Source organism: Camelus ferus, chromosome 14 (genome assembly GCF_009834535.1).
Source record: "Camelus ferus isolate YT-003-E chromosome 14, BCGSAC_Cfer_1.0, whole genome shotgun sequence".
Lineage (NCBI taxonomy): Eukaryota > Metazoa > Chordata > Mammalia > Artiodactyla > Camelidae > Camelus > Camelus ferus.
In genome coordinates this window covers 4,698,899-4,721,890 of record NC_045709.1, presented here as the reverse complement: position 1 = coordinate 4,721,890, position 22,992 = coordinate 4,698,899, and the positions used below count along the sequence as shown (strand labels likewise).

Here is a 22,992-nt window from a genome sequence, read left to right as displayed (position 1 = left end):
CTTTCACCCAATGTTATGTTTTTATAATTCATCATGGTTTTTTGTGCTAAAATTCATTCATTTTCATTGCTATGTAATATTTACTGTCTGAATAAACCCCTGTTACTTATCTATTTAATTGATGGACACTTGGGTTGTTGCCAGTTTGGAGCTTCCCCCTCCATTTCTCCAATGACATCTATTGCTCTTCTTTTGTAATACATTTTCCAAAATGTAATCGGATTTGAAAGAAGAGATGCTGAGAGTTTACCTACTAACAGCCATTACAAACTTTGGCTGGACAGTTTTATTTAATGAATTCACTTGACCAAACTTACCTTTCTAAAAATCTTTTGTTTTTTATTTTAAAATATATTTTACTGAAGTACAGTCAGTTTATAATGTTGTGTCAATTTCTGGTGTGCAGCACAATGCTTCAGTCATATAGGAACATACATATATTCACTGTCAAATTCTTTTTCACCGTAAGTTACTACAAGATACTGAATATGGTTCCCTGTGCTATACAGTATAAACTTCTTGTTTAACTGTTTTAGATATATTAGCTAGTATCTGCAAATCTCAAACTCCCAATTTATAGAACAAACTTACCTTTTAATTAACTGTGATACATATAAAGATACCAAGTAATGGTAAAACATTTAAAATATTGAGTATCAGTTGTTCTGTTACTACAATTATTATACTTCTAAAACCAAGGTAATTAGTTAGCTGATATAAATAAACACATCCAGTATCAGTCATTGTGTGTTAGTTGTCCCAAAGCTCTACAAAGTAGGGACAATTATTCTCACCATTTTACAGATGAGAAGACTGAGGCACAGAAGAGGAATCCTTTCTCTACAGTCACACTGCTGGTAAGTGATGTCATCAGAGTTCAACTCAGATGATTAGACTCCATAATTGTGCTTTTAACCTTGGTACTAAGGACCTGAATTAAAAACAAACATGGGGAGAAAAAGTAAAACATGCTTCTGACCAGGTTATGTTTGCAAGATCAGATGACACTTAGTTCCGATCAAAAATGGACCTGTCCCCTTTTCTCCACACCCTCTCCAGCATTTATGGTTTGTGAACTTTTGAATGATGGCCATTCTGACTGGTGTGAGGTGAAACCGCATTGTAGTTTTGATTTGCATTTCTCTGATAATTAGTGATATTGAGCATTTTTTCATGTGCTTATTGCCCATTTGTATGTCTTCATTGGAGAATTGCTTGTTTGGGTCTTCTGCCCATTTTTGGATTGAGTTGTTTGTTTTTTTTTGTTATTAAGTTGTATGAGCTGTTTATATATTCTGGAAATTAAGCCTTTGTCAGTCGCATTATTTGTAAGTATTTTCTCCCATTCCATTGGTTATCATTTTGTTTTGCTTATGGCTTCCTTTGCTGTGCAGAAGCTTATAAGATTAATTAGGTCCCATTTGTTTATTTTTGCTTTTATTTCTATTGCCTGGGTAGACTGCCCTAGGAGAACATTGCTAAGATTTATGTCAGAGAATGTTTTGCCTATATTTCCTTCTAGGAGGTTTATAGTGTCTTGTCTTATATTTAAATCTTTAAGCCATTTTGAGTTTATTTTTGTGTGTGGTGTGAGGGTGTGTTCTAACTTCACTGATTTACATGCTGCTGTCCAGTTTTCCCAACACCACTTGCTGAAGAGACTGTCTTTTTTCCATTGTATATTCTTGCCTCCTTTGTCAAAGGTTAATTGACCGTAAACCTGTGGGTTTATTTCTGGGCTCTTTATTCTGTTCCATTGATCCATATGTCTGTTCTTGTGCCAGAACCACACTGGTTTGATTACTGTAGCTCTGTAGTACTGTCTGAAGTCTTGGGGGGTTATTCCTCCAGCTTTGTTCTTTTTCTTCAGTATTGCTTTGGCAATTCTGGGTCTTTTGTGATTCCATATAAATTTTAGGATTATTTGTTGTCCTACACTGTTGCTGGGAGAGTAGTTTGGTGCAGCTATTATGGAAAACAGTATGGAGATTCCTCAGAAAACTAAAAATAGACTTACCATATGACCCAGGAATCCCACTCCTGGGCATATATCCAGAAGGAACCCTACTTTAGGATGATACCTGCACCCCAATGTTCATAGCAGCACTATTTACAATAGCCAAGACATGGAAACGACTTAAATATCCATTGACAGAGGACTGGATAAAGAAGTTGTAGTATATTTATACAATGGAATACTACTTAGCCATGAAAAAGAATAAAATAATACCATTTGCAGCAACATGGATGAATCTAGAGATCATCATTCTAAGTGAAGTAAGCCAGAAAGGCAAAGAAAAATACCATCTGACATCACTCATATGTGGAATCTAAAAAAAAAGAAGAAAGAAAAAAAAAAAGACACTAATGAACTAACTTACCTACAACACAGAAACAGATTCACAGACAAAATGAAAAACTTATGGTTACTGGGCTAGAGAAAGGGAGTGGGAAGGGCTAAATTGGGAGTTTGAGATTTGCAAATATTAACTAGTATATGTAAAACAGATAGAAAACAAATTTCTTCCATTTAGCACAGGGAACTATATTCAATATCTTGTAGTAATCTATAATGAAAAAGAATATGAAAATGAATATATGGATGTATTTATATGACTGAAACAGTATGCTGTATGCCAGAAATGGACACATTGTAACTGACTATACTTCAAGAAATAATAAAATAAAATTCTGTCCCTCTAGGAAAACAAAAACTAAGCTGTCTATACAGCCACAATAACCTGTGTTAGGACAGAAGAAGGATTTGTAGGTGGGCTCCTCTGCAACTTACTCAGACTCTTCGTTTTTGTCCTCCCACTGGACTGTCCTGCCCGGGCAGAGCAGCAGTGGAAGACGACATCATTGAGCACACACTCACATGGGAGCAAGGCTGCAATCTACAGCCCCACGCCCCACGCCCCAGCCCCTGTGGACAGGTCACCTTGGGCTTGGTCACAGCCCGCAGTCAGAGAGTGGGGGCCATGAAGCCATTAGGTAAACAGCAGAGACAACCTAGGCAGAAGCATTTCAGTCCCTGCAAAATCTTCAGTGCCTTCTCTTAGACCTGCCTCCTCACCCGACACTCAAGGAATGTCTGATGGATGAGCTAGAAGGAAAAATATGAAGCTGCTTCGACGGGTTTCTGTGGAACCGATCCTTTGGCTGTTAGTGAGAATCATTAGAATGTCATTCTGAGCAAAGCTCTGATTCCCACGCTTCCCTCCTTTTCAGAAACATTTTATTCTTCGGAACCTGCTGTGGGCATGCTTGTAAACAGGGCTGCGCTTGGTGTCCCCTGCCAAAGCGTTTGTTTGCAGCGTTACAGACACAGCCATGAATGTGTGGTATCGAATCCTCCCATCCAAAAGCTAAGGCAGTCAATTAAAACCCTGACTTATTTATGTACATACATATAATTTCCTTCACTTGAATATCTTGTTCAGAAGAACTCTATTAATATGATTTATCACAATAAACAGCATGGTTCCTGTTTTAATTGATTTATTTTTTTCTCCGTATAAAATTTCCTCTGTGTCTCTGTTCTGCACCAACTTTATTGTCATTTTCACCCCCTCCCCCTGCCCCATATCTCTATTGGCTCCAGTAATTTTTATCAGGACAAGATTTTTTTTAATACAGTTTGCATCCTAAATCATTCATTTTCTCATTTTTAAAGTGCTGACTATAATCATCCCTTACATTTACTGAAATTAGCATGGGTTTTAAACCATTAGTCAAAAAAGAAGAGGCTTAAAAAAAAAAAGCTTCCTGCTGTTCTTTGTGGATGAAACAGTTGACATTTTGTTAAGAGATTTTTATCTGACTTTAATTCTCTAGCTTTAATGTATTCTTAACAGTTAAAAATGGAATGGTTTGTCCTAAATGGAATTATATCTATGGGAGTGTAGTAGTTATATCCAGTCTTTAAAATGGATCATTTCATTTCACACATGCTATAGAATCTTGAATTTCACCTTCACTCATCTCAATTTCTTTACTAAAATAGACTCTGTTGCTCCAAATTCCTACATCGATGGATTGGACATATCAAATTGTGGTAGTAATTGTTCATAAGTATATATTTTATAACATGGATTAATAGCCTAATAAAATATATTGCAATAACAATGTGCTCTGCCTGATGGAGTTTCATCATGAGACCCCATTAACACATTCAGCTGATATCAGCTTTTGAAAATGACTTCCATTGTGGCGGAAGGGAAATACTCTATATAAATGAATGGGAGAAAATGGGATTCAAATAGGAATTTCTAGGAAGGCTGAGTAGAATGAAAAAATAGAGAAACTTGAATGGATGCAGACCAAGCATTTTGGACCTTACTTGAAACTCTGAATTCGTTCTGTGACTCTCTGGACTCTCCTAACATCAGTCCAGCTGCTGCCCTTGTGCCTGAATGACCCTGCTTAGCTAAGGTCACCATAAGGCTCCGAACTGACACCAATGGTCGTATCTTAGTGTTGATCTTCCTCACGCAGGCATTAGCTCTTCCTTTTCCAGTTTCTGTCTCCCCTTGACCTCTTTCTCTAGGGCAACAGGCTGCACACCCCTGCCCTACGCACACAGTCTGTCCCTGACTCTGTCCTTGTGCCTCTGTGCTCACTGTCCCTGGGAATCTCTGCTCCTTTCCCCACTTTCCTGGCCACCAAGGCTGACCTCTCTCTCTCTGCCCATGCCTGTGAAATGCAGAGACTGCCAACTCACTGACCCTTAAAATCAACTCTTCTGAGGATCATTGGCCCTGTGCTTTTAACTTGGGCTTCCTTTGTGATATACCCTCAGCCTCTTCTGTCACACCAGCCTAAGTCACTGGTCCTTCTGTCACCAGTTCTTTTGCTTTTGTTCCCTGTATTTCATTCCTGGGTTTAGTCCCTCTCACTTCTGCTCCTGGGATATGTAGACAGACTCCTGAATTTCTTCATCCCTGATTCCTTCCTCTTCTCTGATTCATCCTGCTCATCCTGCTAGCCCTCCTGTAACCAAGCAGGACCCTATGGGGTCTTCCTGGGACAGACCTCCACGTGTCCTCCACCTGCCTCTTGTTTATAGAAAAACTTTAAGCTCCCAGGCCTTCCCTGAGTTCCAAAGATAAATTTAATCAGAGAAGTGAGAAAATGCAGAAACAAAGGCGAACAGTCAAGTGAGACAAAATAATAATAGTTTAGCCATGAAAAGAGTCAAGGACTTTTAGTTCCTTCTCAAGGGCGATCGATAATATTCTGAGCCATATCCTTGAGCTATGTTGCAAATACTGAAACCCCTACCAGATGGAAAACGTTAACTGTATGCTGACCACAGGCAAGTAGACCCCAGACTGGTTGGAACCAGAAGGTTGGTGGTGTTGACTCCTGGTTACCTCATCACCAATCAGTAAGAAGACTGTCCAATCACTGATCACTGATTGTGCACCTTGAAGCCCTCTCCCTTACCCTGTCTTTAAAATCCCTTGCCTGAAAGCCATCAAGGAGTTTGAATCTTTTGAATGTTAGCTGTCCAGACTCCTCATTTGACACCTGCAATAAACATTGTACTTTCCTTCACCACAACCTGGTGTCAGCAGATTTTACTGCGTTCGGGCAAGCAGACCCAAGTTTGGCTCAGTAACCTTCCTAACATGTTCTCAGGCCAAGATTCTACTAAAAACAATGCCAGTGATTCTCTATTGTCTGCTAATTAAAGTTTATTAAAGTTTCTCTATAAAAGGGCTGTAATTTCTTTCTAGACTTATTTCCCACCACTTGTGTGTATGTGCTCTGCATTCAGCCACACCTAACTGCTTGTAAACATAGTCATTAACAAATATTACTCCCACTAGTTCGCAGGTTTGGCAAATATGTGAACGCATAAATGACTAAATAGCATGAGAACTACTTAATATGAGCCATCTTGCCATGAGATATTTAATCATAAAATTCTAATTTTGAAATAATATGTAAAGTTTTAAAAAAATTCTTTATTTGTGTCAGTTATATCGGTTATCTAAGAATTATGCTCGATTCTAAAATTACTTTCTTTTTTTGTGTATGCTTGTGATATTGCGGTTTATAATAAGGAATGTACATTTGGTCTTCATTCTGTTTCTGGCACAGAGCTCCTAAAACCCTTGGAATTTCCCTTGAGGAGAGCAATAAAGGTGTCTTTGGTTATGTTAATGAGGTGATTTTTGGGAAACACATAAGGACCCTTTGGAGCCAACCATGTGGCTTTCAGTTCTGCAGGCCTGCCATCCAGGGAGGGAGGAAAGAGGGGCTGGAGATTGAGTCCCATCAGCAATGGCCAGGGATTTAATCAATCATGCCTACTTAATGAAACCCCTATAAAACCCCCAAAGGCCAGGGTTCAGAGAGCTTTCAGGTTGGTGGCCATGTGGAGATGCAGGGACAGAGGCAAACCTGGAGAGGAGCTCCGAGCCCCTTCCATCTACCTTGCTCTCTGCATCTCTTCCATCTGGCTATTCCTGGATTATGTCCTTTTATAATAAATCAGTAATCTAGTAAGTAAATGTTTTCCTGAGTTCCGTGAGCTGCTGTAGCCAATTAATTGAACTCAAGGAGGGGGTCATTGGAGCCTCTGATTTATGAGCAGTCAGTCAGAAGTGTAAGTTACAACCTGGATGGCTTGGATTGGCATCTGAAGTGGGGCTGTCTTATAGGATTGAGCCCTTAACCTGCAGAATCTGATGCTAACGCCAACTAGATAGCGGCAGAATGGAGTTGTATTTGTGGCATCTGAGAATTGCTTGGTGTGGGGAAAGATCCCATACACTGGAACTGGGGGCAGAATCGAAATATACTTCATCTTTTTTTGTGGAAATTGTCTGACAGCTGGAACATTGACACGTGGCTTTCTGTCCCAAAATGAAAGGTCGTTTAAGTTACATAGATTATACATCTATTCTTTTGATCTTAATCAACTCCTTATCTGGCTTCATGCATTTCTTCCCAACATTTTCATCATCCTGGCCATAACCTGTTCAACATACTTCTCAGCTTTTTCAACATTCAGACCATCCAGTTAGGAAATAGAGCTGCATTTTACACCCATTCCCTGCCTTTCACACATCATCTGACCCATCAGCCACCTCTCCCTCCTCCCCAACCCCTACCTCTCCACCCAATCTCAGATGTGCTTCAAACAGGCCCCCTGACTTAACCAACATTTACCTTCTGATCTTCCCCCATTTACATAAATACACAATGTAACACACACTATAATAGCTTATTGAGTTTAAATAAGCAATGTCTTTACAATGGTGTGATTTTTTTCCCCCTTACACAAAGCTGGGCTTCTGAAACATCATTGACTTTCTATGATACCTTGTCAGGTCATTTTGATTATTCTTCTCATCTCATTAGATTATTTTTAAAGTAGGGAAATTTCTTTCTCTAGAACCTGCTGTTTATAAACAGGTACTCACTCCCCCTCAGGTCTACGCTGTGTCTTGAGCCAGGAGAAGGCTTGGGAACTCACATCATGTAGCATCTCAATGTTTGGCTTGGTTACAGTTGGGTAATTGCTTCTGCCCCTGCACCTAAGCTGTGATTTTTAGAGCAACAGGCATTTCCTCTACTTCTGACCTGATGGTATCCATTGTGTAACTGGCTTAGTATGAAAACCCTAATGTGGAGAAAAATGAGGGACAGTTCTCTGGAGGCAGACTAAGGATTGATTTTTAACATAGGGATTGATTACATTTCAGGCAATAGACTGTAATTTAGGGGGAAAAGCAGAGTCAATGAAGCTGATATAATGGTTTCCTGTACAAGCACCAATGCAATTAGCAACTCATGTTAATTGAAAAGGTGCGAGAACTCTTGAACATGTTCCTACAGCCTTCATCACAAAACAGGAAATAGGAGGGAAAACCAAGTCAGGATTCATTCTGGCAGAGTCGTAATGTATATATAGTAATACCAAATCTAGGAAAAAGAAATCATTTTAGTGGATTCATGTACTCTTATAACAAGCCATTGGTTTGACCTGGCTTTCAGTAAGAATAATAAGAGTTTATTTATGTGGATTATTGAAGTTTATTAAGAAGATACTTCTCTCACCCCCAAAAGTCTCTCTCATCATGGATTCTTGCCCCTAAATTTTTGTTGAACTTGACAAACAGAAATTCAGTTTATTAAGGTTAAAGCGTTATGACTATTGAAGTCACACTTTAAATGCAAAGGGCTGTTGGTTATCATAGGTATCATCTGGGAGCTGCTGTTCAGATTCTGATTCACTGTGTGTAGGATGTGACCAAGAATTTGCATTTTCCTTAAGCATCCTCAGCGAGTCTGGTATATGGATTGTAATTTGATTAATCCTGCCCCAAAGGTACAGATTATATGTGAACTAGGTATTAATTATTAAATCTCTTGGGCTTATCTGAAATCATTTTTCCCTCAACAACATGTTGGAGGATTAGAACACAACACGGCCAAGTTTTATTACTGAACCAAACTTGGGTCCACTTGCCCATGTGCAGTAAAGCCAATCTACAGACATGGGGTTGTGGTGAAGGAAGGTACAGTGTTTATTGCAGGGTGCCAAGCAAGGAGTCCAGGTAGCTAGTGTTCATAAGACTCAAACTCCCTGATGGCTTTCAGGGAAAGGTTTTTAAAAACAGAGTGAGGGAGATTGTGGGGTGGACATTCTTCTGATTGGTTGGTGGTGAGGTAATTGGTAGTCAACATCATCAATTTTCTGGTTCCATCTAGTCTGGGGTCTACTTGCTTGTGGTCAGCATACAATTGACTTGTTTTACCTGATGGGGGTTTCAGTATCTGCAAAACAGTTTAAAAAATATTATCTATATCCCTTGAGTAGGAACTAAAGGTCCTTGACTTTGTTTAATGGCTAAACTATTATTATTTTGTCTTGCTTGACCTTTTTTTCCCCCTTCCTGCAGTCTATCACTTCCTTGATTACATTTATTTTTAGGGAAGGCTTGGGAGGCTAAAGTGTTTCTACAGGCAAGAGGCAGATGGAGGACTTGGGGGGTATCTGCTCCAGGAAGGCCCCATAGGGTTCTACTCCGTTAGAGTTTCAAGAGAGGGTCCTGGCAGGAAGACAGTGTGTAGCATGCAACAGTTGTCTGAGAAGACAAGCTCAGACTGGGTGTCTAGGCAAGGAGTCCTCATAGGGTGATCAGAAATCATCATAAAGTTAGTGGGTGCATGTGGCGGATAGCAGGGCCGAGACTGAAGTGCAGCAATGTGTTTAGGGAGGGATTATATGGCATTCATGCTGGGGGTCAGGGGAGAATCCCTATTTCCCTCAATTTTGCACCCAAGGCACCTTACTCAATTCACCTGAGTCCTGGATTTGGTAGACAGCTTCTTAAGAGGCTCCCAATGATTCCACCCCACTTCCTGTACGCATGCCGTTGTGTAATTCCCTACCTTAGTGTGTGGGCTGGACCTAGTGACTTGTTTCTAATTAGTAGGACGTAGCAAAGGTGTTGGGATGTCACTCTGAAGATTGGACTATAAATAACTGTGACTCCCACTGTACACACACTCTCCCTCTTGCTCTCTTTTGTTTTCTAACTCAGATGAAACAAGTTGCCATTTGTGACGTACTGCGATGTATTGATGTTTCTACCCTACTGAGGGGCCAATGTGGCAAAAAACTGAAGGTGGCCTCCAGGCAACCCCCAGTAACCAAAGCACTGAGTCTGACAGCATCCAAAGAACTGAGTTTTGCCAGTGAACACAAGTGTGAGCTTGAAAGTAGATCCTTCCCCAATTGAATCTTCAGATGCGACCACAGTCTTGGCCGACAACTTGATTGCACTCTATTAGAGACACTGAGTCCAAAGCCCCGGCTATGCCATTCCCAGATTTCTGACCACAGAAACTGTGAGACAGTAAATATTAAGTCACTAAATTTTAGAGTAATATTCTATGCAGGAATAGGTAACTAAGACAGTGCTTAAAGATTTCGGTGGTGGTGGTGGTGGGGTGCTGATTGCTGAACCTGAAGAACAATGCAAACAATGAAAAGTGAGAAGTGACTGAGGACACACTGTAGCACAACATAGTTTTGCCCAAGGATAGTTTTGTGTGTGTGTGTGTGTGTGTGTGTGTGTTTGCAGGGGTTGCTTCTTTTTCTTCTTTCTCATCTCCTCCAAACTCCTCTTCCCCTAAAAATAAATTGGAGAGTTGCCTTATCAGGATCAATTGCTGAACTCTGAAACTTCTATTAAATCTCCATGATTATTGCCATCACCACCTTTGTATCTATCATAACTTCCTCCCCTGAAGTTTGCCATGGTTCCCAGTGAGACTGTGACAGAAACTGACAGTGACATTGTCTCCCACCCATCCAAGTTCTCTTCTGCCCAGCAGTCAACAGTCACTAAAATACAAAAATTAAAATGTCTGACATTGCAAGGACATAGAGCAACTAGAACTCATACACTGTTAGTGGGAATGCAAAATGGTGCCACCACTTTAGAAAGCACGATGGCAGTTTCTTATAAAGTGAAGTCTGAATGCACCATATGACCCAGTAATTGTATTCCTAAGTATACACTCAAGAGAATTAAGAACTTAAATGTGCACATAAAGGCTTATATTAAGAGTCTCATGCTCTACCGACTGAGCTAGCCCGGTGGGCTCATACTAGCTTATATTAAACTATTTATGGCAGCTTTATTTGTAATAGTCCACAGCTGGAAACAATCCAAATGTTCATTAACCAGTGAGTAGACAGGAAGATTTTGGTGTATCACTTCATTGGAATGCTACTTGCCAAGGAAAAGGAACAAACTACTGACTTGCACAACACCATGGACCTCAAGAGCATGATGCTAAGTGAGAGAAGCTAGACACCAAAGACTATGCTCTGATTCCAATTATGTAAAATTCTAGAAAAGGCAAAACCATAGTGATAGAAAGCAGATCAATGATTATCATGGGCCAGAGTTTGGGGGAGAAGAATGTCTATGAAAGGACACAAGGAAATAGTATGACTGTGGTGCTGGTTATGTGACTGTATGCATTTATCAAGACTCACGGAACTTTAATTGAACACATTTAGTGCATATCAATTGTATCTCAAAAATTGTTTGAAAAAAAGAAAATGCTAAGTGGCCACATAAAGAAGTAATTCAAATTCTATTTCTTGTCTTTATGATAAGCATAAACAAGAGTTGGTTGTGATCACAACAAAAACCACATCAGCTGATATGATATGGTTTTGGAGTTCTCTGAATCACTTTCCATGTAGAATAAAATTTTATTAAAGAAAAAGCAATCAAAATGTGCTACTTTGAAGCATATATATATATATATAATTTAAACTCAACAGTAACTTCAGCAATTGTTTAGAAACTAGACCAACAAAAGATTTTGGGGAGAAGAATATTTCTTCATTGGTACTGTTTAGAATTGCTGGCTTATGGGGATAATAGAAAGCAGACCAGCTTTTAAGCAGCTTTATGATTGTTTTACAATCCTTTACAGACAACGCACCCCTATTGCTGGCACCTGGCTGCACTCTTCTTATCCACTGTCCTTAATAAACTAATGCTGCTCCCCACTAGTAGTTGTGGAATTCCGGGACCCTAGAATATTTCACAAATTTATAGGCCAGTCTGATTTGCAAAATCTTTCAACATGTCATTATTATTCAACCAATATAATTGATTACCTACCACAAACCAGGTGCTGTACGCGTACTAGTAATTTCAGGTGAGATGGTGACATCTCAAGGACTTTAAATTCTGATGATGCCCATTGACATTGGGAGGGCAAGAATCTAGTCTCCAATAAGTCAAAGTATTAGGCTTTCCTGAAAGGTACCGTGTGTCCTTTGCTCCCCTTTGAGCATCTATCTCAGCATCCTCCCAGGTGAGTATCTTTCTTCCAGCACCATCAACCAATCATATTCTTCATAAGCTTTGGGTATGGGGCTCACGAGGTAGGGCATTATCTTCTCAGAAGGGAGATCCAACAAACGGGACCTTCTGTACCAACTTGGATCTACCTGTCCTTCTTCTGGGCCTGTAACATTCACCTGACAGCTAGCTTTCAGAGTCCTCTATCAGACACAAGGTGCTTCTGAAGTTTTTCATGCAGGGATGCCGCTCAGAATTATAAATAGCCTCCTTAATATTCTGCATTGCTAGCTAAAGTTGACATAGCAAGTATCTATGCCCATCAAAAAAAAAAAAAAGGTCTAAGATAAAAGTGCATGCAAGAAGTTCAAAGGGATAAAAGCCCCATTGTGATAGCAATGGGAAGGTTAATACAGGCCAACTTAGGTCAACTACAAACCCCTGTCTCTTAAGAGGGCTACCCCGTAACTCCCCCTAGTTTCATTTGATTTCTTTTTTCTTCTTTTAAGCCTACCTAACAATTCTTAACTTAGAACCATAAAGCTACTTGGAGTACATGAATCAGGGCCTGATTTACAGACGTCAAGAAGCTTCTTTATGATTAAGTGAATGAACCCAGCAAAGTCAGCATTGGCTTTCCAAGTCTTCTTGCCAACCATGCCTCTTGTCCCTCCTCCACCCAAAATTAGATCAGATCCCAGACCAGTACTGGGAGTTTTCAGAATCTCACAACAAGTTGTATATCTTCTATGTTAATGTTTGTAGAGAGAAGATAATCATCACCATCAATGAGTTTCTTTTTTTTTTGGTAATATTGCAGCATCTTCCTTTCAGGTCAATGTTAGCATATTTCTTGTCAAGCAAGTTTATATTCCATCTCAACCAACTCCTCTTAGGGGCTTGACAAAGTCATTGATCGATTTGAACAAGAGAAGTGTGCTGAACATTTAGAAATGAGATGAAGAGAAGGCATTTTTTTTTTGTTTTGAGTTCCTCTGAGCAATGGTGACTTATTTTTAACATATAAAAAATCACTAATGATGAAACTAACTAAGAAATAGAAGTAATTTTATACTCTACCGTTCATATGATGATCTGACTCAGTGTTATTTTGCTTTTGGCATATTTGTGCAGTGTGGTGTACTTTGCTTAAAACCATTAAGGCCACAGAAAGGTTAAACTTGAGATCTGTTCTTTGGGGCTATTTTTGCTCTGCTGAGAGTGTATCTTCAGCTGCCAGGGGAAGATGTGTGCCTGAATCCTCTTACCGGTGTTGAGGTCAATTACAGCTGTGTAGAATGAACTCAGCTGTGGCTGGATGATAAGTCCAAGTTTCAAGAGGACACAAAGCGACTGAGTCAGGCAAGAAGCAGAAGATTTGGGGCCAAGTGGAATGCTATTGTTTGATGGGGAAGATGAGAGGAAGAGGGACACAGAACGGCACAGTCCAGTCGCTCTGAGATGATATGGTCCAGAAGCCCTGCATGCTCAGCAGTCACTCCATTGGTTTGTGTATTTTCAATACACACCATAGGGGGCTTTCAAAATATGCTCACCCGGTGACAGAGGACCTGAACCCTCTGGTCACTCGCCCTTTCCACTGTTCTTGGGATGTCTCCGGGATGTTCTAATTCAAAAGAAGCTTTTACGTTAAAAGGTTCAAAAGTCATTTTACTCTACAGATTATGTAGGGAATGAAAGACTTGCTTACTCTTCTCTCCATTGCTCTTAAGCCTCTCAGCTTGTTCTTGCTGGCAAAATGGATGTGAATGAGAGAGACAGAGAGATGATTTCTAGATGTGGGGTTTGTATTCGAAGTTATTCTTTTATTCATTCGTATTCAACAAATATGCACTAAGTACCCACTAGGTGCCAAGAGAACATGGGCAAACTGCCTGTTCAGAGCTTGTGCAAAGCCTTGATTCTGGGGGATCGGAGCCCTGTGCTTTGGGCCTTGGGTCGAACCGCAGCCACAGGCAGTGCTGAGCGCCTGGTGCTTGCCACGCCTGATGCTTTTCTGGGGAGGATTCCTTGAGAAGCTGCCTTGGCCGCGGCTCTCTCGGTTGAAGCCCTAAGCACAGCGGCACAAGCCAAGGCCTCCCGTTGGGTAATATAGCCTGGGGGAGAAGAAATTAGACAAATTTCAAAGAACAGATAAGCAAACAATTCTGCAAATACTCCCATATGCACAAAATTCCTTCTGCTTTGTGGGGGTAGAAACAATTGTGTTTAGGACGCTCATATTGTAGAATCTTTCAAGACATGAAGTATGTTTCTTCTTTCCCATTTCTCAGCTAATTTAGTTAATAAATACCTAGTCATTGATTAGTTGGAGAGGGACTTGAGCCATAAGGAGTCTTCATCTGAATTGCTTATCTTCAATTTCAAAAATTTCTTCAGATAGAAACAGGTATATTCAACCTCTCTGTATTTCATTTCATTTCATTTTTCTCAGTGTTTCAAAGGTGTAGTCTGCAGATCGAGCACTCCAGAATTACTGGGCTGAGGCCACGTTAAAAATGCAGATCTTTAAAAATGCGGATTTCTAACTCTATTTCAAAGTCCTTCCGAGTCAGAAGTCTGTATTTTAATAACATAGACAGGGGGGTTTTATATACGCTAAACATTGCATATCTTTGTTTTGGTTTCATTGGTTTCTATGCAGTTTTACTCTACAAACAAAGCTACTGGATGACGCTTCTGCAAACCTTCAGACAATCATGGGGACCAGGATGAGTCCTGACTCTGCCATTTACTAGTTGCTTGACCCTGGTTAAGTTATTTAAGTTACTCATGTCACAATTTCCTCTTCTGTAAAATGTGGTTATAAAGGCACCACCAGGTAGAAGTGTTTGAGTTTTAAATAGTACATGCAATGTGCTTAGAATGAGACCTGGCTCATAGAAAGCCCCCAAAAATAACTATTGTTGTCATTGTTCTTGATATTAAATCACTTGCCAAAACCATCTTTTCCTCTTGTGGAAACACAGGAACAACAGTCATAAGGTAGCTGTGCTCATGTCCAGTGAGGGTTTTACAAAAGAAAGGCTCTTTTGGAGTTAGGAGAAGAGAGTAGTAAGGGAGGGAGACTGAGACTGAAAATGACTCCTGGAAGAAAAGGGATTTAATAACAATTACCCCTTTCAGTGGGTTGTTCCTTATCATCTCTGAAGGTTTTTCACAACCATTCTTTCATTTGTGCTTCATAAAATCTCACGAGCTTGGTGGAAGGAGAGATGGCAGAGCCTGGGGGTGAAGATGCAGATGATGGGCCTAACTGGCGGTGACTATTGGTAGATCTTGATCAGGTTATGTAATCTGCCTGAGCTGCAGTTTCCCACAACCATAAAGTATGGGGAGTATGAGATAGTCTGTGCAGAGCACGTGGTACAATGTCAGAAACACAGTATATAACGTATATACCTATTATTGCTGTGAGTCAAACAAGCCTTTGAGTTTGCACAACCAGCGTGGGGCTGAGCTGTGGTCCAAGCTGCGACCATCTGCCTGAGCCCCTGGCCATTTCTACTAGATCAAGTTCTTGTAAATCTCAGAGAGTTGTTGACATTGGATAACAATCCATACTCTGATTTCTTTAACCCCTCTTAATTTCCCCATAAAACCCTGCTTTTTATTGTCAAAGATAATCATTTTTAAATTTTATCTGCCAACCAAGTTGATAAACTAGCAGGCTGGGAGGGGCCATTCTACTTGCATTATTTATCTGGAAACTTGACTTCCGGCTGCAGCATACGAGTCCCGTCCTGAGGTGCCTGGTTCAGGTCAGACAGTTAAACTCACCAAGCAGCTGCTGTTCCTGAAGGCTGTGAATATAGCGGGCCTGCAGGGCAGCCCACTGGGGCCTGGAGTCGTAAATCCTCATGATGCTGTGAAAGTATCGCTGCTGCCCTCGGCTTAGGTCCTGTCGGAGCAGAGCAGGTGATTTTGATGAGTCGGTGACGTTCAATAGGATTACAGCGTGATGTATTCCAAACTGACTTCCGCAGAAATAAGATGCTTCTCTGTCTCTATGTAAGTCATTTAGAAATGTTTGAGTATTCTACATAGCCATCTAAAACAATTTTAATAGTTCTGTGACTTTAAAGCTTTTCCTTTATGAAAAATAAAAAAATTCTTTTTACATATAGAAAGATAAATAAATAGAAAGATAGATATAGATACCTGTCTATGTATAGAGATAGAAATGATAGAAAGATTCAGATATGTTGATATATAGATATCTATGAATAGAGATACAAATAGATACAGAAAGATAGAAACACAGGTAGCTAGATAGACAGATAGAGTAACAATTAGAAAACAATTGGGTAGTTTCCACTCCCCTCCCTTAGTTTACTCAAACAGTCATCCACTGGCTTGTGTGATGGTGAAAATGAGTTTTAAAAAAAAGAGCGATTCTAGGTAAGCAGGTCAAAGTATTGGGCTGAGAGAGAGCCAAGGATTTCCAATATCCTATAACTGTGTTATAATCTATTATAATCCTAGCTGAGGAAGGTAGGCCATGAGTCTACACAGCGTCTGAAGCATGCCAGGCCCCGGGAGGGTAAAAGAGCACTTCCCACAGAGAGGCCTCAGGACACAGGGGAGACAGACAGGTAGATGATGGGTCATGTGATAAGGGTTCAAGGTCATTAGTGAAAAGTGCTATGAAAACCGACAAGGAAAACAATCTCTGCTTTAGCAGCCAAGGAGGCTTCCTGAAAGAGGCGACCAGCACAGCTGAGTCTTCAGGGTGAGGAAGAAGTCCCTCAAGGGACTAGAATACTGGTTCTCAAAGGCCATCAGCATCACCTAAGAGTTTGTTAGAAATGCAAGTTCTCAGGCCCCACCCCAGACCTACAGACTCAGAAACTCTGGGATACGGCAGCCAGCACTCTGGTGCCCCCCAGGTGGTTGTGACACATGGACTCTAGCATTTGGGAACTACTCGACTAGAAGAAAAAGAACAGCTGATGAGAGGGACAAAGAGGTACACATTTTCTTATGGGGCACAAAGTATCTGAATATACTGGGAACCAGGCTTTTTAACCAGAATATAGAGTCTGAGCTGGAAAAGTCTCTAGAGTTAGACAGCGGAAGATCACAGAAGTCTTTCCTGCTACGTTAAGAGTTTAAAGATGATCTTTTGTATGAGGAACCCTTTGAGGTAATGGTTCTCAACACGAGTGATTTTGACCCTCAAAGGACGTTCGGCAATATCCGGAGAAATGTTTGGTTGTCACAAATGATGGAAAGAAGGATGGATGACGCTGGCATTCAGTTGGCAGAGGCCAGGGTTACTGCCAAACATACTACAGAGCACAAGACAGCCTCCCAGTCCCCTGGCAACAAGGAATTACCCAGCCTAAAATGCCATTCTTTAAGCTGAGAAGCTCTGCATTTTAGAAAGATCACTCTGGTCCTGCTGTGGGGAATGGGCTTAAGGGAAGATGGACCACTGGCGGGGAGACCTTTGAGAAGGCTACCATCCAGTGCTAGAGCGGATCTGGGAGAGTCTGGGCCACAACTACTTGTACATATCTAGCATGTCTTAAGTGCTTACTGCATACAGTTGGGGAAACAGAAATTTTAGAAAAATCAAGGTAAAATAAGTTCATCTTGGGCTAAAAAATTTAAAACAATGACAGAATTTTCAAAACCAGTTGATAACCATGTAATAAAAACTAAACCTAAGATAATTACATACAAAAGCTAAGTGAATTTTATCTGCTAGAAATTTTATGTGGAGTTGAAATCTGTGGGTGAGAATTTTTTTTTTTTTTGAGATCTAGAGATTTCCTTAAACTTGATATTGGAAATATATCCAGAGTAAAAGTAGCCAAGTATGTATGTCACACTTCAAGACATCATTTCAGCTTCACATTTTCTGTATTAGATGTTTTCAAAGATAATATATTTGAAGAAGAAAATAGATTCCTAACTAAGCCTTTTCAAATGATCGAGAATAATATAACACGAAAATTGCAAGCTATTTCAAGAGCAAAAGTCCAAAAGTCCAAAGTTATGGTTTTAATTTATAAAGAAAAAATGCCTGATTCCTGTCTTTAGTAAAACTCTCAAGTTCTTAAATGAGAAGTAACAGATAATATTTGTAATATCTTTACCCTGTTGCTCAACCTTCCTTGAGGGGATGGAAGAGAATCGAAATTTTTACAAAGAGTATGGGAACGGCTGGTACTAATTTTGACCGAAAGGAGCTAAGGTACTCGCTAGCCGGGAGCCACAATGTGGTCAGTTAGTGAGTCTCCCATCACTGGTGGTGGGTCAGCAAGGGAGCTGTGACCATCTCCTGGAGTTCCTAGGTGGGTGTAGGATTGGATCATCCAAATGCTCATTCATCCTCGCACCCACACATCAACCAAGTGCCTTGGTTGAGCCCAGTGTTCTCCCTAATGCTGGATAAACAAAGACCTGGGAAGTCCTCTACTCTTGAAGAAGAGACAGAGAAGGCCCCTCCAGCTGTGAACAGCATGCTGTACCTTCAGCAAGGAAGTGTCCGAGGCGGAGGGAGGGACTCGAATGCGAGGAATCTGTGGAGCATTCCGGAGCTGCTGTTGTCTCCTCTGTTTTTCTCCCATCTTCATCTTGCACCTCCAAGCAACAACAAAACATAGCATAAAATTTCATTTTGTTCAACCAATTTTGGGTATGTACCTAAGTAAGTAAGCAAATAAGTAAATAAATAAGTAAATGTTCTTTATTTCAAGGGGAAAGGCATTTTCTCTTGCGATTCCAAGGCTGGGACCTCATCAGACTGCTTAGTTCTGCACTTTGCCCTATTCCCACCTCTTACTTATTGAAGGAATAATTCAGAGAGCTCTGTCTTTCTGCGTCGCTCTGCGTTTGAAACAGGTGGGTTGTAGAAACACACCAGGTCACAATGGTTATTTCTCGATAGTTCTAAGTAATAGTTATTACCTTATCAAATTCTAAAAGTAATACTTATTTTGAAAATTTGGGAAAATTTAAAAATCAAAGAAAGTAAGATCATCTATAATCTAACTGTCCATAACTATTGTTGGCATTTGATGTCTGTCTGTCTGTCTATCTATCTATCTATCTGTCTGTCTGTCTATCTATCTATCTATCTATCTATCTATCTATCTATCTATCTATCTATCTATCTATCTATCTATTTTCTGTGTACATCTGTGTGATTTTAGGAAAGGGAGATCATACTCTATGTGTTGTGCACTTTCCTGGCTCATGAACTATCCTTTGAAAATATGATTTTTTTAGTGTTGGCTTTATATCTCTTGCCATTTCTTGCACATTTAGATTTGCAATTTCACAGCCTGGTACTGTAAAAGAAACTATTAAAGCTAGCCGTGTTTCTAACCTGAGCAAGATACAAAATGAAGGCGCCACACCCGCTCTGAGTACGTCTCCTTTCCTTTCCACGCAGTTTAGGGTTTAGAATCTGAGGTGTATATAATAATTTAAAAATTAACAATCAAGGAAGGTTGACATATTGGTATAGGGTTGCCGAGGCAGAGTGGAAAATGGGAGCATTTTCTTCTCTGCTCATTCCTTTGCCCTTGTCAACGACGCCTACCCCGTCGGCTTGTTTGACCAAGACTTGACTATAGGATGCTCTTACTCGAGGCTGGTTCCTCCTCTCTCCTCTACCCAATCGTATGTGCACACGCATGTACATACACTTAACATGAATTAAAATTTTTTTTTAAAGTGTGTTGCACTTCAAAAAAAGTTTTAAATTTCTTTTAGGGGGAAGGTAATTAGGTTTACTTATTTATTTAATTTTAGAGGAGGTACTGGGGATTGAACCCAGGACCTTGTGCATGCTGAGCATACCCTCTACCACTTAAGCTATACCCTCCCCCGCTTAACAAGGATTTTAACGTGTGAGAAAGCTCTGGTTTGAGTACACAAAGCTAAGGCTCAAATCTTCCAGAAGAGAAATTTATTAGGAAAACATCAGTCCACTTCTTCCTGTGTTTTGTTTCCACAATACAAACTTATAAATTAAACTATAAATATTTTATTTAATACTACTTTCTTTCAACATGTACTCCAGAAACCATATCAACCAAGATAGACCCTTTTAATATTCTCCATGATAGAAGCCTCCACTCTATCCTGTATTCAAATCATCTCAATATCCCTATGCCCATTTTCTGTATCTGTAGAGCAGAACATAAATATTGTCCAAAACTGGAAAGATTTCTTCTCTCCTCAAATAGCATAAGGAAATGACTGATGATCTTTCCTGTGGCAACAATTCATGTGTACTTTTCTTGGGCTATTGCTAAGGAATTCCATCTTATTTATTCAAGTGGTCTATCCTTAATAAAGTTTGATTAAAATGCTTGAAGAATTCAGGAGGAAAAATTTGCAAACTAATTTGTATCTGAAACAGAAAGACAGATTGGCTTAAAAGAAACTTACCCTGTATTGTAGTATCCCCTTTTTAAAAAGCTTGTATTCATAATCAATGTAGTTTTCTTGCAACAATATAATTTTCTTGCAAAGTCTCTTCCTGCATGGGGCGGTTGTGGTAAAATCCAGTTTGTTGATTAGCTGATATCCAAGCAACGCCATGTGATGAAAAAAAGAGCTGGGGAAATTTGGCTGCATGCCTTTCTCTGCTTCTGGACAATATTCAATTGCACAGTTTAATCTTTTTCTTCCAAATTTGTATCTAATCAAGTGTCGACTTCTAAATCTACCATTATATGCAGACATAGGGAGGAAAGTGCATGCAGACAGAGAGGCTGAATTTTAAAATTAAAAAAAAAAAATCTATCAAGGCAACAGGCTGTATATTTCTCAGATTTGGAGTCAGTAACCCCCATCCCCATTGTTCAGAACAATGAAGGAATAATTTCTAAATACAGAGGTACAGGCATGAATTTGACTATGGTAATCTATGGAATTGTCCTATATGTTATTTATTTATTTTATTAAAGTAGAGTTGATTTGCAATGTTGTGTTAGTTTCAGGTGTACAACAAAGTGATTCAGTTATACAGTTAAACATATATATATATTCTTTTTCAGATTATTTTCCATTATAGGTTATTACAAGATATTGAATATAGTTCCCTGTGCTATACAGTAGGTCCTTGTTTATCTACTTTATATATAGGAGTGTGTATCTGTTAATCCCAAACTCCTAATTTATCCTTTCCCACACCCCTTTCATCTTAAGTAATCATAGTTTTTTTTTCTATGTTTGTGAGTCTATTTCTGTTCTATAAATAAGTTCATTTTTAATTTTTTTAGATTTCACTGTAAGTGATATCATATGGTATTTGTCTTTTTCTGACTTACTTCACTTAATATGATAATCCCTAGAATTTGACCCTTGATTAGATACAAAATTTGGAAGAAAAAAAGATTACACTGTGCAGTTGACTGTTGTCTCTGTATGTTACAATAATGTTCCTGTCTTACTTTTTGGAGGAGTACGATATTCTCCATATTTGATCTTGGATAGAGGCTGCATGATAATGAATTATGGCACAAGATTCTTGCTCACACTGATATCATCAACATAAGCTTCACATTTTAACCTGACTCATGAGAGCAATCTTATCCCTTCCTCTGGGCTAGAGTTATTACTACAGACTTCCTTTCTTTCTTGAGAATCCTCTCTCGGAATGCCAGAGTAGCTACTAAAAATGAAGAGTTCCTAGAGAAATGGAGGAAGAAATACCAAGAGGAAACTACAGATTCAAAGTTCTTAGGCGGTTAATGAGAAGAAAAATATAGGGAGATAAAAGTGACGAATTGAATCACTCAGAGAAAAAAGAAAGGACTCATCAGACACAAAAAGTCTGCATGTTTCCCAATAGTTTAAATGCAGACCTTCTAGGGGATAAACATGGTACAAGCAAAGGTCTATAAATGCCCCTGAATGCTACAAAACCTCTCACTGGATCTGAGAGGTTGGTGATTGTCTATGAGAGACAAAGAACAGTTGTTTGCAGAGTTGACGTTGTTAGTTGAGTCTCCCTTGAATGTTTTTCCAGGATATGATGAAATGCCTTCGAGGGCATCCCACATCTGCTGACTGTTACACACACATGCTGATTCATAGCAGCCCGCGTCTGTCCTGCCCAGTCGGGAAAACAGAAACAGATCTAGCTGTTTGACAGAGAGGGAGTTGAACGGAAGGAACATGATAGTTTTGGAATGGGCTACGGGAGCAAAACAAGAAAGCTTAGCTTATCCCAAGATTGGCCATTGCCCTAAACTGTATCGCAACTTAAGCTGCAGGATGAGAGGGAATATGATTTTGCCCTGTGCCACTGAGGCTGGGACACTGTCGGGACACTGCTGCCCGAGACCTGGCACTCACCTGCGACTCTGGCTTCTGTGTTCTTTTCAAAACCGCTGTTGTGACTGTTGCTGTCACCATCACCATCCTTGCTGTTCCTACTGCTGTGCGGTTCCTGCTGCCGCCCTGTTGCAGATGCAAGCAGAAACCATTCTCCTTCCCTTTCCTGCCTCCCATTGGCTGCCAGCTGGCAAGGGATTCTGCAAAATGTATTTTGCAGTCTTCCCACTACTGTGATAATAGAAGGGTAAGCATAAAGCTGAGAGATAACGGACACCCCAACACAGGGGAATGCCAACAACAAAATCTAAGAGGTACTTCCTGCATTTGTGAAGTTTGGCAGAAAGCTGAAGGTCTTGTACATATACCCCATGTGTGCCGAATATCATGGAAGTTTGGAATTTTACAAGAAGACAAAATAAAAGATAATTACCTAGCTCTATAGATGGTGTCAAAGAATGAGATGTAAATTTTTGAACAATAACATAAGGATTAAGAATGATGAAAAATGTATACCATCAGTTTTGGGCAAAGAAATTTCCCATGAAATGAAGAATTTCCCTATGACCAGCTAGACTTTTCAAAGAGAATTAAAACTGACTGCAAAAAAAGAATAGAAACACCTAACATCTAATTACTATTCAAAATATAATTTTGACAATTAGTAAAGATGTATACTGTTTCATAGATGAAACATTGGTGCAGCAATGGGACACAGTGCTTAAGACATCGGTATAGCGACATTCCAATGTTTAGAACACGGGTAATAGTGTTTTTATAGAATGGCGGGATAAACATGACCTCCTGGTGAGGTTAC

General features: G+C 39.8%; 1 protein-coding gene across 2 annotated transcripts; it reads right to left on the bottom strand.

The window, feature by feature from the left end:
* Nucleotides 1-13,670: 13,670 nt before the first annotated feature.
* FAM216B (family with sequence similarity 216 member B) lies at nucleotides 13,671-22,329 on the bottom strand. 2 transcript variants are annotated; one of them, XM_032496015.1, is made up of 4 exons: nucleotides 22,197-22,329; nucleotides 18,353-18,464; nucleotides 15,654-15,774; nucleotides 13,671-13,969 (listed from the first exon to the last, which is right to left on the bottom strand). In XM_032496015.1, the coding sequence occupies exons 2-4, from the start codon at nucleotides 18,455-18,457 to the stop codon at nucleotides 13,752-13,754; spliced, it is 444 nt and encodes a 147-aa protein (XP_032351906.1). In that variant the 5' UTR covers nucleotides 18,458-18,464; nucleotides 22,197-22,329; the 3' UTR covers nucleotides 13,671-13,751. The 2 variants fall into 2 exon arrangements, with proteins under 2 accessions (XP_032351906.1, XP_014407473.1); XM_014551987.2 differs by lacking the exon at nucleotides 22,197-22,329 and adding an exon at nucleotides 20,283-20,403.
* Nucleotides 22,330-22,992: the final 663 nt, after the last annotated feature.